General features: G+C 34.2%; 1 protein-coding gene across 5 annotated transcripts in view; it reads left to right on the top strand.

The window, feature by feature from the left end:
• The window catches only part of LOC308707827 (M1-specific T cell receptor beta chain), a 131,617-nt gene extending 108,957 nt beyond the window's left edge, over window positions 1-22,660 (top strand). The window contains exons 1-7 of one of the 5 annotated variants that reach the window (XM_081394503.1): window positions 4,044-4,156; window positions 4,244-4,565; window positions 13,583-13,635; window positions 16,873-17,226; window positions 17,349-17,366; window positions 17,503-17,606; window positions 17,884-18,294. In XM_081394503.1, coding sequence (XP_081250629.1) covers window positions 4,114-4,156; window positions 4,244-4,565; window positions 13,583-13,635; window positions 16,873-17,226; window positions 17,349-17,366; window positions 17,503-17,606; window positions 17,884-17,901 — 912 coding nt within the window. In that variant the 5' untranslated portion in view covers window positions 4,044-4,113 and the 3' untranslated portion in view covers window positions 17,902-18,294. Of the gene's footprint in view, window positions 1-4,043; window positions 4,157-4,243; window positions 4,566-11,163; window positions 11,220-12,279; window positions 12,336-13,582; window positions 13,636-15,108; window positions 15,165-16,872; window positions 17,227-17,348; window positions 17,367-17,502; window positions 17,607-17,883; window positions 18,295-19,326; window positions 19,374-20,481; window positions 20,830-21,111; window positions 21,216-21,696 lie in introns of those variants that run through there. The other 4 variants (XM_081394502.1, XM_081394505.1, XM_081394504.1 and 1 more) reach the window with 4 other exon arrangements.
• The last annotated feature ends 1,601 nt before the right edge of the window (window positions 22,661-24,261 follow it).

Here is a 24,261-nt window from a genome sequence, read left to right as displayed (position 1 = left end):
GCTAACACCGTGCTTCAGTCGACACGTTTCATATCAGCGCTACCAGGAGCTGAAGTGACTATAGACTGCAGCATGGCAGCAGGAGTGAGCATGGGTAGTTACACTATGCTTTGGTACAGGCAAGTCCACTATGGACAACCTGTAGAATATATTATAAAAGAGTATGAAAAAGCAACACGGAACTTTAAAGCCATTCTAAAAACTGAGGACAACTTGTTCAGCCTGACTGTTTCGAACCTCACTGCACAGGAGGACAGTGGCACATATTACTGTGCTGCGAGACACAGTGAAGCCAGAACTGAGCACACTCTAACAAGAAGCTTGATATGTAATTGACACCTGGTCTAAGAGAAACTTTGCTCTAAGGATATCCTGGTTGAAAGCCGTTGTGGTTATAAGACATGGACATTTCTGTAATCCATTGGCTGTGGTGTTGGGGAGCTACTAAAGAAAAGAAATGCTAACACTGGAAATTTTGGTCAGAATTTTCATTGGAGTAACAGGTTACTTTGAGTTGTCAATCATGTAGTGAAGCTCTAAACATAAGTTTGGAAGAAGGCTGATCATCTTTCGGTCCTGCCAATCATCATAAGCTCATATTAGGGCTGTCACTTTTGTGAAAAAATACTATCCGATTTTTGAGACATATGTGTTAGTTGAATCGATTGTAGAATCATTAGGCATTAGGACGAACGTAAAGAGGGCGCTTGAGACGCACAAGTCAGCAATATTCCTGATGATTTATTGGCGTGAAGTTTCGTGCACAATGACAAACAGGAGTGCAACATTCTCGAAAAACAATAAGCAGAGTGGACTGCCATAACATCAATGAAAAACATTACTGCAGGCTTCAACATGGCTGTGTTTACCATTAGAAATGTCAAACAAATTTCGCCTACGCAGGCGATTGTAGACCGTAGCCCAAATCTGTATCTGTACGCATGAGACTGTCTGGATACCGGCAGAATTCACATTTTTGTAGTAAAAAGAAAAAGAGACACATTATGCATAAGTATAATTTGCTGTTATGTGTTTGTCAGAGCCTGCAGTTGCTGTGTGACGCGCGTTCGCTGCGGGTGTATCGTGACAAATTGGACGCGCTCCGGGAGAAGGCCGTCAAAGTCGATTCCCTATTTTCGTTTTCGAAACTTGTGTTGGTTGGTCCAATCTATTGTGCAATCGATTTTCGAACGTAAAGTGACAGCCCTAGCTCATATAAGCAGCCACTAGTACCCAGTGACAATTCTTCTAACATTCCTTTTCGAGCCCAAATCCTCTATTCCAATTTACCTCATTTTATCAAATTTCATAGTCTGCAGATCAGCTCAGAGTTTGAGTCTGAGCCAAATTTGTTACCTTTATTAGTCCCTTTTGTTTTTGAAGATGAATATTTACTTAAGATGAAAATCAAGTTTTTAAATGTTGTTTATATGTCTATGTGGTGTTTCTAAAATGCTTTAAGAGATACCATGTGCAAATTCACAAGTCAACACCATTGCCGAGTACTTTCTCCTAAAATTGCAGTGAAAAAAAACAAAACGTGGTTTGAAATCGCCTGTGTTGCTTACATCACAAACTACCTTGTAACCAATCACATCATGAGGGGGGCGGGCTTTAGCATATCATTACTATGCTAGAGGAGTCTCAAGAGAAGCCAGTTCATCCGGGTATATTTTTCTGTTGAAGTGAAAAATCGGGTACATTTAGCAATATAGCGTGTGAATTATGTATATGATGTACTATTATTCCAATGTTATGATGAACTAAATGCTTTTCTCCACTGACGTTCTGAGCTGTTCAAAGCGTTTCTATGGCAATTAGCAACACATTATTATCTGTTTGAAAACAGTCAAGAAAAAGGCTAATCATATTAATTACCGTTATGTGTCTGATGTTGTGTAGAGCGATACATAAAATGCATTACCATTCTGATACATGATCGACTTGTATTCAAGCCTGTATAATTCACTTTTCCACTTCTTCTAAATCAGTTTCTGGTTCAAACATATATGGCTGAATTAAACCAGTATTTCCACTTGCCATCGTGCAGCATTTACTAAAGTTGACAGAGTGGATCAAGTGTGGAGGATTAGGGAGTGGAGGCGGGGGCCAATTTGCACATTCCTCTATACTGAAGCAAAGATGTAGAGTTACATTCAAGCTATTTTAAGGCATGAAGATTTTTTTTTTTTTCACAGGAAAAAACTTTTAAATATGTAATTTTGGTGATCATGGATTTATTGGAATTTAGTATAAATATATCCCCTCTGTTCAATACACTGAGATCTTTATTGATTTTACTTCTTATTAGCTACATTTATTATTAGCCATGGTTTTAGAAACTTGCAGTCTACTTCTCTTAAAAATGGTAGGGTATTGTACTTTAAATATGTAATATATCTTTTTTTTTTTTTTACTAGAAATTATGAGTATAGCCTGGGGTGTAGCTCAAGAAGAGGTGTGTTGTTGGTGCATGTGCTTTTCTTTTCACAGGAGGATGACATCTGCCATACTGTAGACCCATAATTATACAGGAAGTCAGTCACAGCATCACAAGAACAACTCATTCATTCACGGGACAGAATGGAGCTCAGCTGGCTCATACTCACGTTACTGCTGACTGTCTGTAAGGCTATTGGATTTAGAATTTTTTTTCAACCTTTTATATATTTATAAATTTCCTTGTGAAGTAGTACACCTTAGCATACTTTTAAAGAGCATTTACGGAAATAATATACTTTTATATATTTTTGTGAAGTGAATTTAAAGTTTTCAGACAATTATTAATTGCATGTTATTTGCAATTAAATGAAAATGTTTTATAGTTTAAATTTATATTAAATGCAATGAGTTGAACTTTAGAGTGCTTATTTACATTCTTAATAAGGATATAAGTACATTTCACAATTGCTTTTACTGTTTTTGAAATATGGTTACAGTGTACTGACAAATGTACTGACAAGCATTATTGGTGAACTTAATTATATTTTAATGTAATTTCTTTTGAAACTTGTAATGTATTTAAATATTTGTAACATTTGTATGTTTAGCCACTTTAAAATTTGACGTTTAAATCAAATGTTACTTGCTTTTTCTTTATAATTATTTGTAGAATTTACTCGCAATGTCTGAGTGAAAATTGTTTCAAAGTAAATACTACACCAATTTATTTTCAGTGTATATTATCTAGAAGTATTTTTTTTAAATATATACTTTTTAATATTTGAAGTACACTACAAGTGCATATTCAGTACAATAAAGTGCACTTCTTTTTCACAAGGGTTACCAACAACATGATAGCAGTCATCTTAATCTTTATCTACAATCCTGTTTTCCAGATAAATCCAATGGAGAGATCCGTCAACAGCCAGACATCTTCGCCAGCAATTCTACTGTGACATTAACATGTGAACATGATAATCTCGACCACTACAGATTGTACTGGTACAAGCAAACAAAGGTGGATGTGGGTTTGACCTTACTGATATTTTCTGCTGGCCAAAATATGGTGGAGAATGAAGCACCATTTACAACTTCTAAGTATAAAGCAACCCGTCCTGAAATAAAGACGTCCACACTGGAGATTATGAAACTAGAGACTGAAGACTCTGCTCTTTATTATTGTGCCACAAGCACACAGTATCATACTACAGCTGCACTGCTAAACAACAACCACAACTCCAACACTGAGCCGAGAACAGGAGGAAAAATGAAACATTCATCTATATCAGTTAGAATAATGATGTGAATATGTAATTACTTTCAAAGGTTGATAGTTGAAGACATGAAACCATTGCTTTACCATTTTGCAAAGTGGTAAATCTACTCTTAATAATCCTTAATATTAATAATATTAATATTTAACAATTGGTGCTTTTGTTTGTAAGTGGTAATCAAATACTATAGTTTAATATGACTAAATCAGATGTCATTATAGGTTAGAAAAAAGGGAAATGATGAAAAAGGTAAGATCAGGTAACAAAGTTTCATGTATACCACATATGCAAGGCTTTCATATGTCATTTCCTGTTCCTTTTGTTCATAGACTCACTAGTGGAGTCACATCTAGAAGGGGTGAGAGACAGCAAGGGGTTGATTCTCCTCTTTGGTGTCATGGGACTGCTGTGTTTGGGGTTTATTTTCCTGCTAGTTATTAGTAAGTTTATCCTGTAGTCAAACATTTATGTAGAAATCTTACTGTTGTTATGCAAGTTGATATAATCAATTGTTTTCTACTCCACAGAGTCATTAGCAGCGATAACCATCACTCAGAATGATCAAGTTAGTAAATCTGAACTGTTTGCCCAACGGAATCAATCGGTTATTCTCAAATGTAACCATGATGATGGCAGCTATTATTATATGTATTGGTACAGACAGAGAAGTCAAGGTGAACTGTCCCTTGTTGCTTTTTCTCTGGGAAAAGATACAACAGATGTAGTTGCCCCGTTCACAGGCACCAAATACACAATGAAACGTCCCCAGATTAAAGAATCTTCGCTGGAGATCAAGGATCTAGTAGAGGAGGACTCAGGCATTTATTTCTGTGCCTCTAGCATTACACAGTACCTTAACTTAACCAAGCACCTGAACAATAACCCCAATCTGAGCCACAGTGATCAGAGAGAAAAAAAAAAAAGATAATAAAGGTGGGTGTGGGATATCCTATCTTTGATCTCACTAATCATATGGCAAAGGGGAATAATAATTATATAAAATCAAAAAATATATATTTATATTGCATGAAAATTGTGAATATATTAGTTAAACTGAATGTTAATGTAAATCCTGAAAAGTAGTTGTAAATTTTAATATCTACACTAAATTTATTCATGCATACTTATAAATAAAAATATACCCACAAACCTGTTTGTCACTTCATTTTGAAATTTATGCTCTTTGACATAAAATACTCATAAATAAATATAACAAATTACCATACTTTTACTTAGGCTATATGCATGTGTGTTAATATAAAATATTTATTACGAATTTGAGTTAAATTAAAAAGCTCTAAACTGAATAATAAATGTCTGCTGCACTCCTTAGTGCTTAATATGTTAAATGTCCACACAGTTAACAAATATCTATCTACCTTACAGTAAATGTGCACGTAACCTTTGGCCCTCTAGAGGTTAAAAAACAAAACTGCATTTATTTTGCGAAGGAACTTGTTTTAGTTGTGCTTCAGTTCTACTGTACGGATGAATATGGTTCTTTCTCATAAAAAATTAAAAAAAAAAAATAATAATAATAATATATATACACATACATATATATATATATAATTTATACAAACATTAAATAAAACATTCACTACTAAGAGATATAACCAGTTTAGATGGAAATGATCTCAAGCTGACTAACTGAACACAAACACATTACTGTTGCTACACCCATTAATAAACACACTTCCTTCTTGCTAATAAATTCCAGCACAGCGCTACAACCATAATGAAACGAACCTGTACAATAGATAATGCTTTACAATGAACTATGTCAGAGAGCTACATATGGCAATTTATCTGTTTAATAAAATACCTTACTCACCCGTTGAGTTATAAAACAGCATCATCCCCGGCCTCCGCATGGCTTTTATAACATTTCAAATCCCTCAGTTCTCGCATCTCCGAAAGGCCCATGTTGATCCTTGTTTTATTAAGAGCTCTGTCCTGTTCTCTTGTCGTTTTCTCTATTGTTTAAAGCGGGTAATTCCTCGGAGGTTCATGCATGATTTAGTTGCTCCATGTCAAGCTTTCTCGCTCGTTGTGACAACTATCGAAGGACACCATACAAGCCTAGAGCAACTTTTCATTATTTACGGATATGACGAAGCAACCAGGGGGGAGTGACGTGTGTGCGCAATTTCCCGCGAAAATCATCCCGTCAGGTCTAAAATATAAATACTATAGGCTTACCATAGTAAATCGGGATCAGACATGAACACGTTTTGGAAGAGGATTTGATGATGTATTCATTATTTAAATTTTGTTAATTTTAAACAAAAATGTACATAGTGTAGGCCTACCTATCTTTAATCTATTGTTAAAAATATTTTTTATTGTTAAAAAATTTACATTTATAACATTTGGCATTAAATTGAATCTTAATGACATCTTTATATCATGGCTGCTATAATTCATCTCTCTGTTTTCCTCTTTTGGAAAGTAATTAAAATACAAAACATTAAAATACTATTAAAATAGCATTAGTATTTCCTCTTTGCTGTTGGAAACATAAGTATATGAAATGTACATGAAAAATACAGCAATGTTTGAGTTGCTCAATGCTTTGGTAAACAGAATGAATCTCTGTTTTTTTTTTTTTTGTTTTTTTTTTTTATGTGTCTGGGTAATGATTCAATTAATTGCTCAAAAAGACGGTAATTTGGTGCCATCTACTTGAGCAAAAAATGTAACCTTCAGAAATAAAGCATAAACAATCTGTTCCGGTAATTTCCTATTATCACTGTAAAGCTGCTTTTAAACAATCCATATTGTTAAAAGCGCTATATAAGTGAAGGTGACTTGACTAGGCTACAGAGGAGCTCTTGAACAGCTTGGCTTTGGAAATCATTAGATAAATCATTTGCAATCTTATCTCTGGATCTGCACATGTGTTCATAACCCATACAAAACAGATGCATATATAATTCATTAAATATTTCTTGTCTTTTAATCCATATAGCCGTGTGCTCTTCATGCAGTGTTCTTCCATTAACACAAACCTTCAGAAGAGGAGCACAGTTTAATATGAATTAATCATCGTCTGGATTAAAGATCATATGCTGACCTCTGCAGGATGATATGAGTAACTTTAGGACTGTTTTTATACTGTATTTCACAGCAGCAGATGACGTGATCATCTTTATGTATTTCCACATTCGCCACTGTAATCTCTGATTATGTAATCATCAGCAATAAAGATGTTTAAATGTTGCTCTTGCTTCGCTTCTCATTTGTTTAGTATGTTTCTTATATTGCCAGATTGGATAAAGTAATCATTATTTATCATATTATATGTTAAGCTGTAAGAATTCTGTTACTTACCACTGAGAGAAAAAGTCAATAAAACACAATTTTTGTAATTTTTTAAAGGATGCTGTAATATTTAGAAAGATTGAGATCTTTTAAAACTGTGCTATGACTGAAAATAATATTATTAACGAGCAGGTTAAAGAGTTATTAACAGAACTACCGTATATTTGATTCCTCTGTGGTCATTGTTATCATAATGACAGTTGTTTTATTTAGAGAGGGCACATGCTGAAGCCCCATAAACTTTCAATATTAAATGCTTTTCTGCAAATTTCTTTTACATAGATTTTTTTTTTTGTCTTACATGGATTTACACAATATTGAGAAAATATAAATGTTTTCTAGCATAATATAGAATTGCATTAGGCCTGCTGCATTTCTTCAGCTTTCATAGATACAGGCAACAGTTATTTTATTGCAGTCATTCATTTAAACAATACACATGTATTTATGCATATAGCAATTTTGATTTTTTTTTTTTTTTTGAAAAGGCAAAATCTATCTGAATACTGAATGCTGATCATTAGTTGAATTAGAGGTGAATTTTATTCCAATTTCATTAAGTACATAACTAGATGATAACAATATTTATTTATTTAGTTTTTATAAAATATTTTTTCTTGGCTATTCCATGTCCTTGTTTCAGTGTAATTAATAATACATTTACTGAGTAATATTAACTAACAACTTGTAGGCTACTTACTTACTATAGGGTTAGGGTTTGGGATTGGTTTAGGGTTAGTTGCATGTAATTATGCATAATATACTATTATTAGTAGGCTATAGTTAGCACATGTAACGTGTATCAAATACACTGTAAAATATTGTATGAATAAAGAATAAAGCATAATCAGTAATGCTTTACAATAAGGTCCCACTAGTTAACTTTATTTAATGCATTAAATAGCATGAACTAAAAATGAGAAATGCATTTGTCACAGAATCTATCTATCAATCTATCTATCAATCTATCTATCTATCTATCTATCTATCTATCTATCTATCTATCTATCTATCTATCTATCTATCTATCTATCTATCTGTCTGTCTGTCTGTCTGTCTGTCTGTCTGTCTGTCTGTCTGTCCGTCCGTCCGTCCGTCCGTCCGTCCGTCCGTCCGTCCGTCCGTCCGTCCGTCCGTCCGTCCGTCCGTCCGTCCGTCCATCCATCCATCCATCCATCCATCCATCCATCCATCCATCCATCCATCCATCCATCCATCCATCCATCCATCCATCCATCCCTCCTTCTGTCCATCCATCCCTTTCTCCCTCCCTCCCTTTGTATAAAAATACAAGAGTTCATTTTTATGTCATGTTAGCTCAGGAAAACCTATGACTTTAGTAATGAATACTGTAAGTGAAAGTTGAGATTAACATCAACTAAGATTAAGATTGATAAAATTTACATTTTTAGTTCATGGTACTGTAACTAATTTAGCCAACTAATGTTAAACAATTAGAAAAAAAGAAGAAAAAAAAAGAAAAAAAAAGTAACGAAAAAAATTCACTGGTTTAACTCAAGTCAAAAAATATTTTTTACAGTAATATCAACCTAACTTAATATGTGCAAACAAAATAGATTTTCATGAGTTGAATAAAGTAAAACAATAGCTCTTTAAGGTATGATTTGCAGGTTACCACTTCTTACAATGTTATTGTAAAGTGTTAGTGAAGTGCCTTACAGACTCAAATCATTGAACAGATCCAGTTCTTGTATTGTTCCCACACTCTGATGATTGTTACATGAGGATGTGGGAGGGGTCGGCAAACTGTCATTGAGACATTTTTAGGTGGAGGAATCTGCACCTGCCCAAATTCTCAGTAATCACAGAAATAGCAACATAGACTTTATACAGATAGACATAAAAAAAGAACATGTGCAAGAGAATGATGAGAAATAAAGATAAAATGGGGGACGGGGGGAGAGTGGGGGGAAAGAGAGCAAGAGAATATTTTGTTTTTGTATAATGTTTTAGCACCGTGGGGACAGGGGGCCACGGTGATACAATCCCATAGAGCCGCTGTACAAAAACCTCCCGCCATGTACAGTCAATTAGACAGCGACAGAGAATACAAACATTGCACTGATTTCTATTGGATTTCAACATTAAATATAAAAGATATCTAGGACAGAAGGAGCAATAATATTTTGAGTGATTCCCAAATTTTTATGAAATTGATCACATTTTATTGGCGGTAAATACATGTACATGTTCTTGAGGTTGGACTTGATTGGATAATTTGATATTTTTCCTGAAATATATATTTCAGATTTACATGCTTTTACATTGAACAGCCTTCTGGGAGACATCTGTTATGGAATTAATGGACTTTTATATGACTATGGAAAAAGAGGAATTCTAATGCAAATTTCGGAGCACTCGTTTACAATGTGCCTCTGGCACACAAGCATACTTTGGAAATGGAACAAAACTGACCGTTTTAGGTAAGTTTGCTTGATTTAATTGTTTAAATGCTCTTACTGACCAGTGTTCAATAGACTAATATTGTCCTTTCATATATTTATAATGACTTAACTATGACGGCAGAAGGGAAGAGGCCCATTCGAAAACGCTTTAATTATTCATAACATAGTTTGTGTAGTAAATTTGTGCATACAATCTCACTGTGCAATGCTTATCAAGCTCACTTTGGAGATGGAACAAAATTAACAGTTGTTGGTAAGAACACTTTTAATTATGCTAATATGTAGGCCTACATGGGAATATTAGACAGTTATATATAAGTCGCTGATGATTGTCAGGTAAGACTATGCTGACAATTTGTGTAAAACACAGTGTGATTGAAGTATTGAATTTGAGACTGTTTTTGACATGACATACGTATGCTGTGCCAATTATCAAGCCTATTTTGGTGGCGGCACCAAATTAACTGTTCTTGGTAAGTACAGTTCTACTTCAGCTTCAATTGGAAACTTTTACAAATATGCTGTGCAACTGTCTTATAAGTTGCTAATTTAAACTAACATGATTGAAAATATAAAATGTGTCATGTAGGAAAACAGAGAGCACAAATATATCACAATACAATCAAAAAGAACCACATAAGTTTATTAAATGTAAGGGTTATGCAGTCAAAGTAATTTTAGTGAGCCTGCATGCTGTGCTCTAATACCAGACCCGCTATCTTTGGCGAAGGGACAAGATTGACTGTTCTAGGTAAGTAAATGTAAAAGACAATGCAAAAAATGCCTTGGACACATATAATTACCATTGGGAATTGCATAATATAATGTAGTAAGATTTCGCAAGGTAGAAGTTAGTGATACGGTCTTGATACTCTGTGCTCAAACCAGCCAGCATATTTTGGAAACGGCACCAAACTTACTGTTTTAGGTAAGAAAAACAACGATTATAACTTTAAATCTTCCAGAAATACTAAGTGTAATGTGCAAAAAGTATCAAAACATCAAAAATAGTTGCCAAAGTAATGTCTTCATTGTCTTAAATTTGTTTGTGACCAAGATTTGCTAAATATTGTTAGCCAGTGTGTTTGTATCAGTTTTTATTCATCGTGTTCTATTGTTTAAGTCGTTCCTTAAAGCCAGTGTCAGTTGGATGTAGTTATAAAGTCTTTAGTGGAGTTTTTTACCGTCGCTAGACATCAGTGTAATCAGTACAGTCCTGCACACTTTGGCAGTGGAACTAAACTTACAGTAACAGGTGAGACATTTTTGACTGAATTTGTTGGATTAGTAGTATTAGGTACTGAAGTTTGAGGATAATTCTATTGGAAAAAAGCCTATTGATCAATGTCCAGACCTGGCACATATCCTAGACATTTTATTAGTGCATACGTGTGCTGTGTCTACTACTGCTCAGGCTTATTTTGGTGAAGGAACGAAGTTAACTGTACTGGGTAAGAAACACACCTTATACTATTTAAATTATAGAGCTTAATCAAATGTAAGAATTCTATTCAAAATTGCTGATTACATTTGTATGTAGACATTGATCAATTCTACTGTATATCAGAGTTAATGCATTTTGAGGGTTCTTTCTGACCCACAACTCTTCATTGTTAATTTGCTCTTTATTGTGGAATTAGTATAACATGTGGATGGTTTTAAGAGTAGAGGAGGTTTTATCTGTAGCGTAGAATCAGTGTGAACAACTACAACCCTGCATACTTTGGTCATGGCACCAAACTCACAGTACTAGGTAAGAAATATTTTGACCTAATTTTGCATAGCTTACCGTAACATTGCAAGAAAACTAAGAAAAATGTCTCAGATGACATTAGGCTTCAAGAAACATTGTGTAATTTTATCATTTGTAAAATAGGTAAAATTAGTAAAAATCATCTTCCCCAGCGTAGATTAAATGGCTAAGCAGCATTTCTGAAGCCTCAATGCTTAGACTTAAGTCCACAAACTCTTGAGTAATTTTATTATTGCACATGTGTGCTGTGACTCTGGTGGAGGTGGACAAGCTTTCTTCGGCAATGGAACAAAGTTAACAGTTCTTGGTAAGACATAAATCTAAAAGCTGAGATTTGCAAAAATGTTGTACTGTAAATATTAGAAATGCCTTGTAGCTCAACAAACGAAGTAGGCTTGTTGCGTTTTCTGAACACTCTTTAGTTTTAGACAGTATGCGTAGACATTTGATTGTCAATTGTTATATCATTCTGAGAAGTGTTGGTGTTCTCCAATTACTGAAAAAAAAGCAGTTAAATATGTAAGAAATAGCTTGAGGAGGTTTCGTCTGTAGCATAGAATCAGTGTGATCATACACCGACCCTGCATACTTTGGAAAAGGCACTAAACTTACAGTTCTAGGTGAGTAAGTCAACTATCTTGATGTTCAGGCCTAAAGAAATGTTATTTATTCAGTACACTATGTAGAATCTTCTAAATAATATTGCTTGAATGACATAGACATAGCATTTGCTTTGGCGTCTTGAGTAAATTTGTTAGTGCACATGTGCACTGTGACTCTGGTGCTTCTCAGGCTTACTTTGGCAATGGAACAAAGTTAACTGTATTAGGTAAGAAAAATCTATAATCTATACGAGTGTTAAAGTCTACATGATAGCTTGAGGTTTTAACTGTAGCTTAGTATCAGTGTGAACACTGGCGATCCTGCATACTTTGGTAATGGAACAAAGTTAACAGTGTTAGGTAAGAAACATTTATTTTTATAATTATCTCGGATAATACGAGTGGCAAAGTCTACATGATCTTGATAGCTTGAGGTTTTAACTGTAGCTTAGTATCAGTGTGAACACTGGCAATCCTGCATACTTTGGTAATGGCACTAAACTTACAGTCCTAGGTGAGTAATTTCAGTATTCTGTGTGATATATAAAAACTTATCAAGATATCACAGAAATGTAGCTATGTGATGTTTAGGTATTTACTGACTTTGATTTCTAATGAATCTTCTAAGTTATGCTGTTTGTGTATTATATTTCTGAAATGACTTAAATGAGCACACTAAGTAATTGAAGTAAATTTGATTGATGTAGTCGAGTTGCATTCATGAGGCATTTAAGTTAAAACTGAATTTGCATTTGCCGCCCTGAGTGAATTTGTTAGTGCACATGAGTGCTGTGACACTGGTACTTATCCAGCTTACTTCGGCAGTGGAACAAAGCTAACTGTTCTGGGTAAGAATATTCAAAAAATGTTCATTCTACTTCATTGATTGCCATTGACATGTCAATGCTAAACAGTAAAGCACAATGGACTTGTGTCAAATGGAAGGTAATGTGTTATCTAAAATTATATTAAATTGGAATTAATTGACTTGGGATAGGCTACTTCTCAGTAATCTTGAGATAATCGTTCTTTAAAATGAAGTTAGATGTATTGAGGTAAGTAGCATAATTTATGATTTTGACTATCTGAGGTATTAACAGTTGCATAGAATCAGTGTGAACATGGGTAGTGAAGCACACTTTGGCGAAGGTACTAAACTTACAGTCCTAGGTGAGTAATTTGCTTAATCTTTCTTTATAAATTTAAAAGCATATTTAGTAACAAATCCAACCTATGTGATGTTAAGGTCTAAAAGGATGTTATATTTTTTGAGAGCTTTTGTTTTCTATGTCTCGAATGTATAAGTGACTATATGGTAAATTACTATAAGTATCTGTTCTATAGTATATGTAATGATATTCACAGGGCATTTTAGTAAAAACAGGTGCTAGGGCTTTAGCGTTTGGTGTCTTGGGTAAATTTGTTAGTGCACATGAGTGCTGTGACACTGGTGGTTATCAAGCTTACTTCGGCAGTGGAACAAAGCTAACTGTTCTGGGTAAGAATATTAAAAAAATATTCATTTTACTTCATTGATTGCCATTGACATGTCAATGCTAAACAGTAAAGCACAATGGACTTGTGTCAAATGGAAGGTAATGTGTTATCTAAAATGATATTAAATTGGAATTAATTGACTTGGAATACTTCTCAGTAATCTTGAGTTAATCCTTCTTTAAAATGAAGTTAGATGTATTGCGGTATAAGTAGCATAATTTATGATTTTGACTATCTGAGGTATTAACAGTTGCATAGAATCAGTGTGAACATGGGTGAAGCACACTTTGGCGAAGGTACTAAACTTACAGTCCTAGGTGAGTGATTTGCTTAATCTTTCTTTATGAACTTACAAGCATATTTAGGAACATATCCAGCCTATGAGATGTTAAGGTCTAAAAGAATGTTATTTTTTAAGAGCTTTCAAAATGACATTGTTTTAAATGTCTTGGATGTTTAAATGACTATATGGTAAATTGCTATAAGTATCTGTTCTATAGTATATATTGTAATGATATTCGCAGGGCGTTTTAGTAAAAACAGATGCTAGGGCTTTAGCATTTGGTGTCTTGGGTAAATTTGTTAGTGCACATGTGTGCTGTGACACTGGTGCTGGTCAGGCTTATTTCGGCAATGGAACAAAGTTAACTGTACTGGGTAAGAAACATCATTCTATGCTATTTCAATGACAAATTGCCATATTGATGAATTGGTATTGGATGAACTGGCAGTTCTCGAGAATCTAATTATGTCTTTAAAATTAGGTTAGACATAGTGGGATAAGTAGCACTGTTTATCAAACTGTAGCTTAGGTTTTAACTGTTGCAAAGAATCAGTGTGAACTCTGGATATCCTGCATACTTTGGCAGTGGCACTAAACTTACGGTTTTAGGTGAGTAATTTGAGCATTATGTGTGATTTCTAGAACGTCTGATACACAAATAAGTTATTTAGGATTGTGGTGGTGTCTTCGTGAATGAGAAGAATTGAAATAGTCTTTAAAAATGTAGTTAGATGATACTGGGATGAGTGGCAATGTTCACATGCTCTGCAGTAAAGTTGAAGTTTTAACTGTAGCTTAGAATCAGTGTGAACAATCGCAGCCCTGCATACTTTGGCAGTGGCACCAAACTAACAGTTCTAGGTGAGTAAATTAAGTATCATGTGTGATATTTATAATCTAATATTTTAATAGAATATCTAATTTTGGTATTCGCATGCATCCGAAGAACTGGAACACCTATAGTCTTTAAAAATGAAGTTAGATATAGTGGGATAAGTGTCAATGTACACATGATCTCCATACAGTAGCTGAGGTTTTAACTGTAGCTTGGAATCATTGTGAACAATCTCAGTCCTGCATACTTTGGCAGTGGCACTAAACTAACAGTTCTAGGTGAGTAAATTGGGTATTTTACTATTTAAAAGGGTTTTGATCAGGATATCTAAAATGATGGTGAATTAGAAGAACTGGACTAGTTAACTCATCTTTAAGAATAAATAAATAAATAGTGGGATAAGTGGCAATGTTCACATAATCTACACCATAGCTGAGGTTTTAACAGTAGCATAGAATCAGTGTGACCAATGCCAATCCTGCATACTTTGGCAAAGGCACAAAACTTACAGTTCTAGGTGAGTAAACTGATCTTTAAGAACTTAAATGATTTTAGTAGTGTATCTAAAATGATGATGTTAATTAGAAGAACTGGAGAAAAGAATATAGTTAGATAAAGTGTCGATGTTGCATGATCTCTATAGCTGAGGTTTTAACTGCAGCTTAGAATCAGTGTGAACTATAACGACCCTGCATACTTTGGCAGTGGCACCAAACTCACGGTTTTAGGTAAGAATATATATTTTTGTTTGCTTGTCTCTTGGTATTTTACCATCAGTTTATAAGTGTGTTCTGTGAATGTGATGATAAAAATAATTAGTATAATTAGTGAATGAGGAGTGTTGATATGAATTAGAAATTCTAGGATAAGAGTAGAAAGTCGTCACTGTTCTTCTTCTGAGAATATTCTGTGCTAACAACAGAGCTGAGTCTGAGGCACCAGAATCACAGTTTTAGATAATAAACTGCCTTTAGACAAGCTATTTGCCTAACTCAAATCCTTCATATTGTTTAATTTGGTGAAATGGAAGCTTGTTGTTTTTCTGAAAAGTTTTGATATATATTTATTGTATATGGTACTGACAGTCAATGTTATTGGTCTATACAGCAGTGTTTAAAATCTTTATTGAGTGTTATATAAATGCATAGAATGCAGTCAGGTTAAAGTGATAGGAAGAGTTTTACTGTAGCTGTTGAGCAGTGTGAACAACAGACCTGCATACTTTGGCCAGGGGACCAAACTCACTGTTCTAGGTAAGAAAGCACATTTTTTGAGTTCGTTTGGGATAATTGTGAAGTGCTTTGCATTGTCAGAGTAGCCAGTCCCAACAACTGGATATATACTGTAGATGATGTATATACAGTTTCTCTAGATCTGAGTGTTGCACCTGACTTAGCTGTTCAATGGAAACTCTTGTTGTTGTGCACTATATTAATCAGTGTTTCTATAAACCTATAATACTGTTGCTATTCTGTATGCTCTAACAAGTATATGAGCTTCATGTAACTGTCAGCCTAGAGTGCAGATACATCAGTTTCATGTAAAGTTGTCTGTGGTTTTCCTGTTGAAGAAGCAATTGAGCACATAAACTGTAGAAATGCAACCTTATTATTTACTAGCTTCCTTGCAGTACAATACATGGAGTTGAGTGTAATATGGAAACATTAGCCCCAAAAAGTGCTTCATTTTTTTTAACAATGTTCTTGCCGAATTTTGGGTCCCACTTTATATTAAGTGTCTTTAACTGTATTTTCTATCATTTAAATTAATCATTTGATACAATGCACTTATACATACTTGGTTTTGCATTACATTTAAAACCTGCATGCAATTACATCTGTACATAATTTCAGTACTTATATTTCTGTAATTACATTTATAATTACACTGTTGACAATTCCAGGTAACACTTTATGGTAGCACTTTATTTTAATGGTGTCCTTGTTACATATGTTACATGTACCTACCATAGTAATAACAGTAAATTATGCATAATTACATGCAAATAACCCTCAACCAAATCCTAATCCTACCCTAACCTTATAGTAAGTACATGTAGTTGCTTAATATTACTCAGTACTTAAATATATAATTACACTGTACAATGAGATCTTAAAATAAAGTGTAACCCACTTTATTTTACAGTGTCCTTGTTACACGTTACATGTAGTTTCTATAATAATAACTATAGATTGTGCATAATTACATGCAATTAACCCTCAACCCAAACCTAATCCTATAGTAAGAACATGTAGCTAATTATTATAACTCTGTGCTTAGCGTATAACTACACTGTACAAGGACACCTTAAATATAATAATAATAATAAAGTTAACTTCATAAAACTGAATAATTCTTCAGATTCAAAATTGTTAATGTAAATATGAATCAATAATGCATTTCTGACTGTCATATGCTTATAATTTTATTTTACAGAAACTGGCTTGAGAGTCAGTGAAGAAAAGGACATAACTGTCACAATTATAAAACCCTCTGACAATGAGCTCTGTAAGAAGAAGAACACGGTCACTCTTGTGTGTGTGGCCAAGGACTTCTACCCAGACCATGTCAGCATAACATGGATGGTTGGAGGCAAAGAACCAGACAAAGGAGTAGCGACAGACCCTTATGCCAAACAAGACAGCACAACAAAACTGTTCTCCATATCCAGCAGACTTAAAGTCACTAAAAAACAATGGTACAAAAAAGAAAACGAATTCCGCTGCAAATTGAAGTTCCACAATCAAACAGGATCTTTTGAAGTTGAAAATAAGGTCTTTGGAATTGAAGGTATGCAATAGAGATAAATAGATTTAAAAAAAAGAAAAGAAAAATAAACTGCTGACTGTGAATATAATATGTTTACCTATTTTAATATTTGGGTCTTCTAATTGTTTATCATCTAATTGCAGGGGGTGGTTATACCCGAGGTAAGGATATACTCTTTTCTATTTGTATGACTATGTGCAAGATATGGATATTAGGAATTAGGGTCAGAGGTCAAAAGTTGATCAGTAATGCTATATAGAAATATAATATGTTATAATTTGTTCTCTCCATCTCCAGAGGACTATGTAAAATCATCACAGGTGGTTAAGCTCTCATATGGCGTGGTCATTGCTAAGAGTGGACTGTATGGCCTTGTCATCTTTGTGTTTGTATGGAGAAAGGTAAGGCTGATTAAACTTGTAATTAGTTTTAATAATTTCAAACATAAGAATTGGAAGGATGTTAACATCATAAGCAACTTGTTGTGTTTGGTTACAAGTGTATTTGTTACTAATTGTTACTACAGACAGACAGACAGACAGACAGACAGACAGACAGACAGACAGACAGACAGACAGACAGACAGATAGATAGATAGATAGATAGATAGATAGATAGATAGATAGATAGATTATTTTCTCTGAATGTCTTAATATTTATGTGATATTTGTTTTACAGGGTTCACATAGAAAGTGAAAGAACTGATCATGTCTGGTTTGAGGAAGTTACCCAAGAAAACTCTCTCCATTTACTTCATCCAGGAGAAGAGATGCTGTATATATGACTGAAGATTCTCTCTACTTTTTATTTCTCTCTTTCGGCTCTTTTCTGAATATTTATCAAGTGTGAAGATGCTTAAGATCAGATTAATCATACAATATAGCTGTGTTACTGATTTTTTTTTTTGCTTGTTTCCTTGCTATTTAGTAATAATTTGATAGCAATAGCATACTACTATACTAGAAAAATAGACTTAACAGAAGTAAAAATAATTCATTATTTTACACATTGAGATTTAATGTATTTTGTTTTTATTTTAATTTGTATTATAGCCTTTACATAATACAAATAAAATCTTTGATGCATGGATTTTATCCTCAAAGAAAATTCTCATTTATTTTATTATGCACATTGCATTTTTATTTGATTGTTTTGCTGTAGCCAAACTGGTAGAGTAGATGGCACTAGTAATGCCAAGGTCATAGGTTTGATTCCCTGAAATATACCCTGAAAAGTCCCTGTGTAGTCAATAACCTTTATAGGACTTACTACACTGATCTCCCAACTACTTTGAATCCAATATGGTAACAAAGATATAAGTGGTTGTTTATATTCTGTAACCTACAGTGTGGTCTATGAGAAGCCCTCTATAGTGAATACACTGTTACTGGGAACTAAACATTGTTATTAGCAATCCATAACTTTTAGTGATCTCACTTCGACTCCAACCTTGAAGAAACACGTTCTAGCTTCTTTAAGCTTCATTATCTGAAGGCGATGAAAGCAATGAAAAGCACATAGCACATTTGTATTATTATTTATTTCCAGTTTAGACTCCCACTTAATAAATGGGATTTAAAATCTATTTTTTTAGTTTATGAATGCTGCAGACTTGCACCCGAACACTTAATGAAGGATTTTCTCAATCTGCACATCCTATACATCCCATTCAATGACTGTCAAACATAAATAGAGCAAGTTTTCAGTTAATATGATGAACCTCTGCTGTGTGAACCTGTGTGAACTTGAGTGCAACTGACTTCATATCCACCAGAACTTTTTAATTAATTGCAAAAAAAAAATGATAAGAACAGAGTGGTTACTTCTAAAAAAATATCTAGCATCATTTCCCTGCAGATGGTATTTGGTTTGATATTATTCAATGCAATGACATTCACCTATATACATCCAGCCAGTATATACTTTTTATAATTTACACTTTTTATAAACTACATTTCAGTCTATACCTTCAGCTCACATGAGGCCTCTGAGTAACAGCTGGGAGGCCACTATGGCTTTCATGGTCTCAAACTGAAAAGGGGCCCCAAAAACAGTGTACCATTGCCCATTATTAGCCGAGTTGTTGAGGTTTAGGTAACAAGATAAATCATCGTGTACTAGCTACGCGAAACTAGAATTTGGAGAAGGGACTAAACTGACGGTTCTAGGTAAGTTTGAATTTTTAAACTCTGAAATAGTACTTCAGTAGACATATCAATAAATGCACTTGTTTAATTTGTGAAATGCAGTAAGATGGGTCATAATGTACATGGCATGCAAATGAAAAATAGGTTGGCAAAAGAAGCAAGGACCATAAAGGCCACTTTTATATATTTAAAATGTTTATTTAATCATTAACTTAAGAATGATCCGTGTTTTTATTATTAATAATATATTCATTTCCTATCTATTTTCAATGAGTAAATTGGGGAACATTTCCGCTGAAATAATACTGTAACTATCTACATAAATGTAATAATAAAAGGATTTACAATAAACTACAGGTGTTAAAAGCATAACACTAATGAAAACAGTATACAAATGAAATCATCTAAACATTTAAATGTATGATTAAACAAAGCAGCTAGATTATGTAAGTTGCTATGTGCATTTTCCTTTGGGACGGTTACAGTATTTCATCCACATACTGTATTAGCATAAATCACAAAATACATGAAAGTAGCATTATAGTGTGTTTCCATGAAAAATCATTTTACAAAAAAATAAAATAAAATAAATGACGGTTACATTTATATATTTAAGTACTGAGTAATATTAAGCAACTACATGTACTTACTATAGGGTTAGGGTAGGATAAGGATTTGGTTGAGGGTTAGTTGCATGTAATTTTAGTTGCATAATTTACTGTTATTACTATGGTAAGTACATGTAACATATGTAACAAGGACACTGTAAAATAAAGTGTTACCAAAATGACCATGCTGCGAATGATTAATTAAAATCAAGCATTTCATTGAGCCATTTAATAATGACAGTAGTAATAACATAGTACTTGTTGTATAATAAACACTTTATAACACTTTAATACTGGTAACACTTTATTTTAGTGTCCTTGTTACACGTTACATGTAGCTACTATAGTAATTACTATAAATTGTGCACAATTACGTGCAACTAACCCTAAACCACACCCTAATCCTAGCCCTATAGGTACATGTAGTTGATCATTATTACTCAGTAAATGTATTACACTGTAACAGACACCTTAAACTAAAGTATAATCAAACTTCCTAACACTGCGCTCTCCTTCTCAAGCTACAAACATCACTCTACCTAAAGTCAAGGTCCTACCACCATCTCCAAGAGAAATCTGTTCCCAGAAAGAGCCAGATTCAAAAGTAACGTTAGTGTGTGTGGCGACGGACTTTTATCCCGATCATGTGAGTTTGACCTGGAAAGTGAACGGCAAAGAGAGAGAGGACAGTGTATCAACTGACTCCACAGCCCAACAGGACAGTGGGACATTACTGTACCATATCAGCAGCAGAATGAAAGTTTCTAAAAACGACTGGATGGATCCCAGCAGTAATTTTACCTGTACTGTTCGATTCTACAAGGGAAAAGATTATGTCAATGTCACAAACACCATAAATGGTCAAAAAGGTTTGTGAAAATTCACCAAATCTTTATAGACAGATTATTAGACTGTAATGCTTGGATATAATTGCAAAATTGCAAGGAAGGTTTTGTGAAACATTTAGCATAATTTATTCGCAGATGCCACTTTGTTTGATAGCTTTATCTATTGAGATTGCAGTCAGATCTTTTTCAGGCCTGTATGAGACAACATAGATTATTGACAATATTTAATTGTCTAATTTGACAGTCATTGCATTCAAGACTTCAAGTGATATATCAGACATGTTTGTGTATTGATGCTTTTAGAGAAGCCAAAGGGATTGAAACTGCTTGGCTTTGGCTACATCGTGTTCCTCTGCAAGAGCCTGCTGTATGCGCTGATCGTGTCTGGTGTAGTGTGGAAACTCAAGGTAATCCCTGATAAACATAATGCACATCTCACACATCAAATATGTATAAAGAGAATAAAGATATATATGACTTAGGGTACATTTACACGAAAACACAGATCCGCGAAAATGATTACAAACGCTGTATTCTGCTGTGAGGCCAGTAGTTGCCAATGTCAGTTTGTAAAGAAAAACTCTTATAGACTTATAGACTGCTTATAGACTGAACATGTAATTTGTATGTGCATGACATAACCGTTTTCACAAATTTGCATTTTTGTAGTTTACACAGACACGATAATGGTGTCATTTTCAAAAACGTGCACTTTGAAACACGTTTTCAAAAAGTTTGCATTTTCAGGCCCCCTAAACACTGTTGTCGTGTAAATGAAAGGCCAAAACTCTTATTAAGTTTTAAGTTTTTAGATGAAAACTGTGTTGTGTAAATGAAAGACAGATATGTTATGCTCCCTTAAGTTAATATGAATTTATTTCCCTGCAGTTTTCAATGAAGATGAAACCATTACCAGAGGACTGACCATGATCGTGTCCACAAACGTTCTCCTTGAGAGGCCAGAATTGTCTTTCTTTATTATTAACGAAATGTGTAAGATTTCTGTATTTTTTTCATTTCACTAGATTCATGTAGTTTTGTATGACTTCAAATCACACATATGATTTTATTTTTCTAATTTTGAATAATACATTTTTACAAATACCTTCCTGAACACGTTTTTGCTTGTTACGCACATGTACCGCAATAGTTGAATGCATAAGTGACTAGTTAGCCTGAAACATTAATCAGGAATGAACAACTAAGAATGAGAAACATATTAGGCAGAATGTAATGGAAGTTTTAGATTCTACTTTCTGCGATGACTAAAACATCCTGTATTTAACTTTTAGACCTTTGATTTGATGAGAAACAGAGGATATTTACATATGTTTTGTACAGTGGAAAATATGTGCTTTTGGAAAGTGTGGGTTGTTATCTCAGTTATGTAAGAATCTTCCACGGCAATAAGAAAATACGACTTTATATGCCCTCGACATTTCTCATAATGTGAGCTCTAAAGCTTTTCTATAATTCCTGGAACAAGGCACATCAAAAGTACTGAGAACAATGACTGCAACTGAAAATAACAGCAACAACAACAACAAATCTTTTTTTTTTACTCCACTTTAGACATTCTACTAACTATAAGTAAATTTGCAACTACACGTCAACTAACTCTCATTAGAGTAAGACTGTTAGGGTTCACGTTAGTAGAATAAGTACATGACATGTAGTTGCAAAGTTGCTCATAATCAGTTAAATGTCTGTTGAGGAGCATCAAAATAAAGTGTTAGCAGATATTAAGCAGACAGTCTACTAATACTCTAATGACTGGAAGTTGACATGTATTTGCAAAGTTACTTATAAGTAGTAAAATGTCTAAAGTGGACCATCGAAATAAAGTGTTACCAAAAATATTGGTGTTTTTTACTCTTATGTGAATACACTTCAGATGAATGATTGTAGTTTGAATGGTGTCTAGATGAGTTTAAGCATCAGGTTGCTGGAGTTGAAAGCAGGATGTGGTGTCAGCTCTTCTCGAGCAGTGTGAAGGTGTTGTGGAGGATGTGGTCAGAGCGTTCTCGAGATGTTCATGATCAATCCTGCATCTTTCACACACCTGCCGCTGCACACAAGCCTCAAAGCTCATACACGTCTGCAGACTAAACCAATCAAAAAGAGAAGAGCTGCTGGAAACTGGTGCAGAGCTGATTCATTCGAGGAGCATGTTTGCAGGGTATTGTATCAACAGTCCGCACCACACACCCACACATCTGTATTGTTTTTCTGGAACATGATGTTCAACTCATGCATCATGAATCATTTGCTCAGTCTGAGTAAAATGAAGCCTAACACATTCAAATGTTTTTTGAAAACACCAGTGATTTAGAAAGTTTTCTAATAAAGTTTTATTGAATCACTAATCTTATATGTGTAAAAAGAATTACATTTCCAATTAATTATATACCTAATAAAATGCGTAATATTTTTACATGCTAGATTTTTTCATTGATGTACACAATGTAGCAGTTGCCAGTTGCATATTTGGGTTTGATTACCATCATTTTTACTGTAAAGTCTAAGCCTACATTTAGATGGTTAATGCTTCAATGATATAACTCAAATGGGTTTTGATTAGGTTGGAGAAACATATTTAAAGAATTTGTTAATACGGTTAAATTGATTATTGTTTTACACATAAATCATTTGGGTCTCTGGGACCCCAAATATATAAACAGTGAAATGAATCTCAACACAAGAGTTACATTTTACTGTAGATGATAATAATAATAAAAAAAGAATATGTCACCTCTTTGTCAACTAACTCTCATCAGAGTATTAGTAGACTGTTAGTGCACTTTAGGGTTAGGGTTAGTAGAATAAGTTGACATAGTTGCAAATTTGCTAATAGTCAGTAGAATGTCTGTTGTGGAGCAATGAAAGAAAAAATAGGCATGTGCCACCTCTTTCAATCAAGCAATTTAAGACAAGGCCTCAAATTACCTTCATATAAACTCAAAAAGTGGTTTTCATCTCTGAGGGCCTGTTTACACCTGGTATTAAGATGGTCAATCGGATCACAAGTGGACGACGCTAAATACAGGTGTAAACAGGATCTGAAGCGTTTTGAGCTTGTCCACTTCCGACCACTTCCAGAGGTATTGAAAACGCATTCGACCGGATTGCTTTCGTATAGTGTAAACGCTCATGTGGTCGATGTGTTCAAACAGCCACAAAAGACCGTCTACTCTCCGCTTACTGACCTAACGCGTAAATTAGCCAGCTTTGCCGGCTGGAGACCCAAGTTTAGTTTGAAGACAAAAAACGTACCAAGCAAAATGTTCTCTCACCGTTCCTGATTTCTAACACACACTCACAGCGTTCGGGTGGTCTTGTGACTGTCAGAGCAGAAACTAAAGCTGATGCTCTCCGTATGTTTTTCCGTCTCCGGTAGCGTTCATATGTAAATTGAGTGAGCTTATTTCATCCATTAGATCAAAAGTATGAAAA

Source organism: Scardinius erythrophthalmus, assembly GCF_964197995.2.
Source record: "Scardinius erythrophthalmus genome assembly, chromosome: 19".
Taxonomy (NCBI): Eukaryota; Metazoa; Chordata; class Actinopteri; order Cypriniformes; family Leuciscidae; genus Scardinius; species Scardinius erythrophthalmus.
This window is presented reverse-complemented; position numbering and strand designations above follow the sequence as displayed.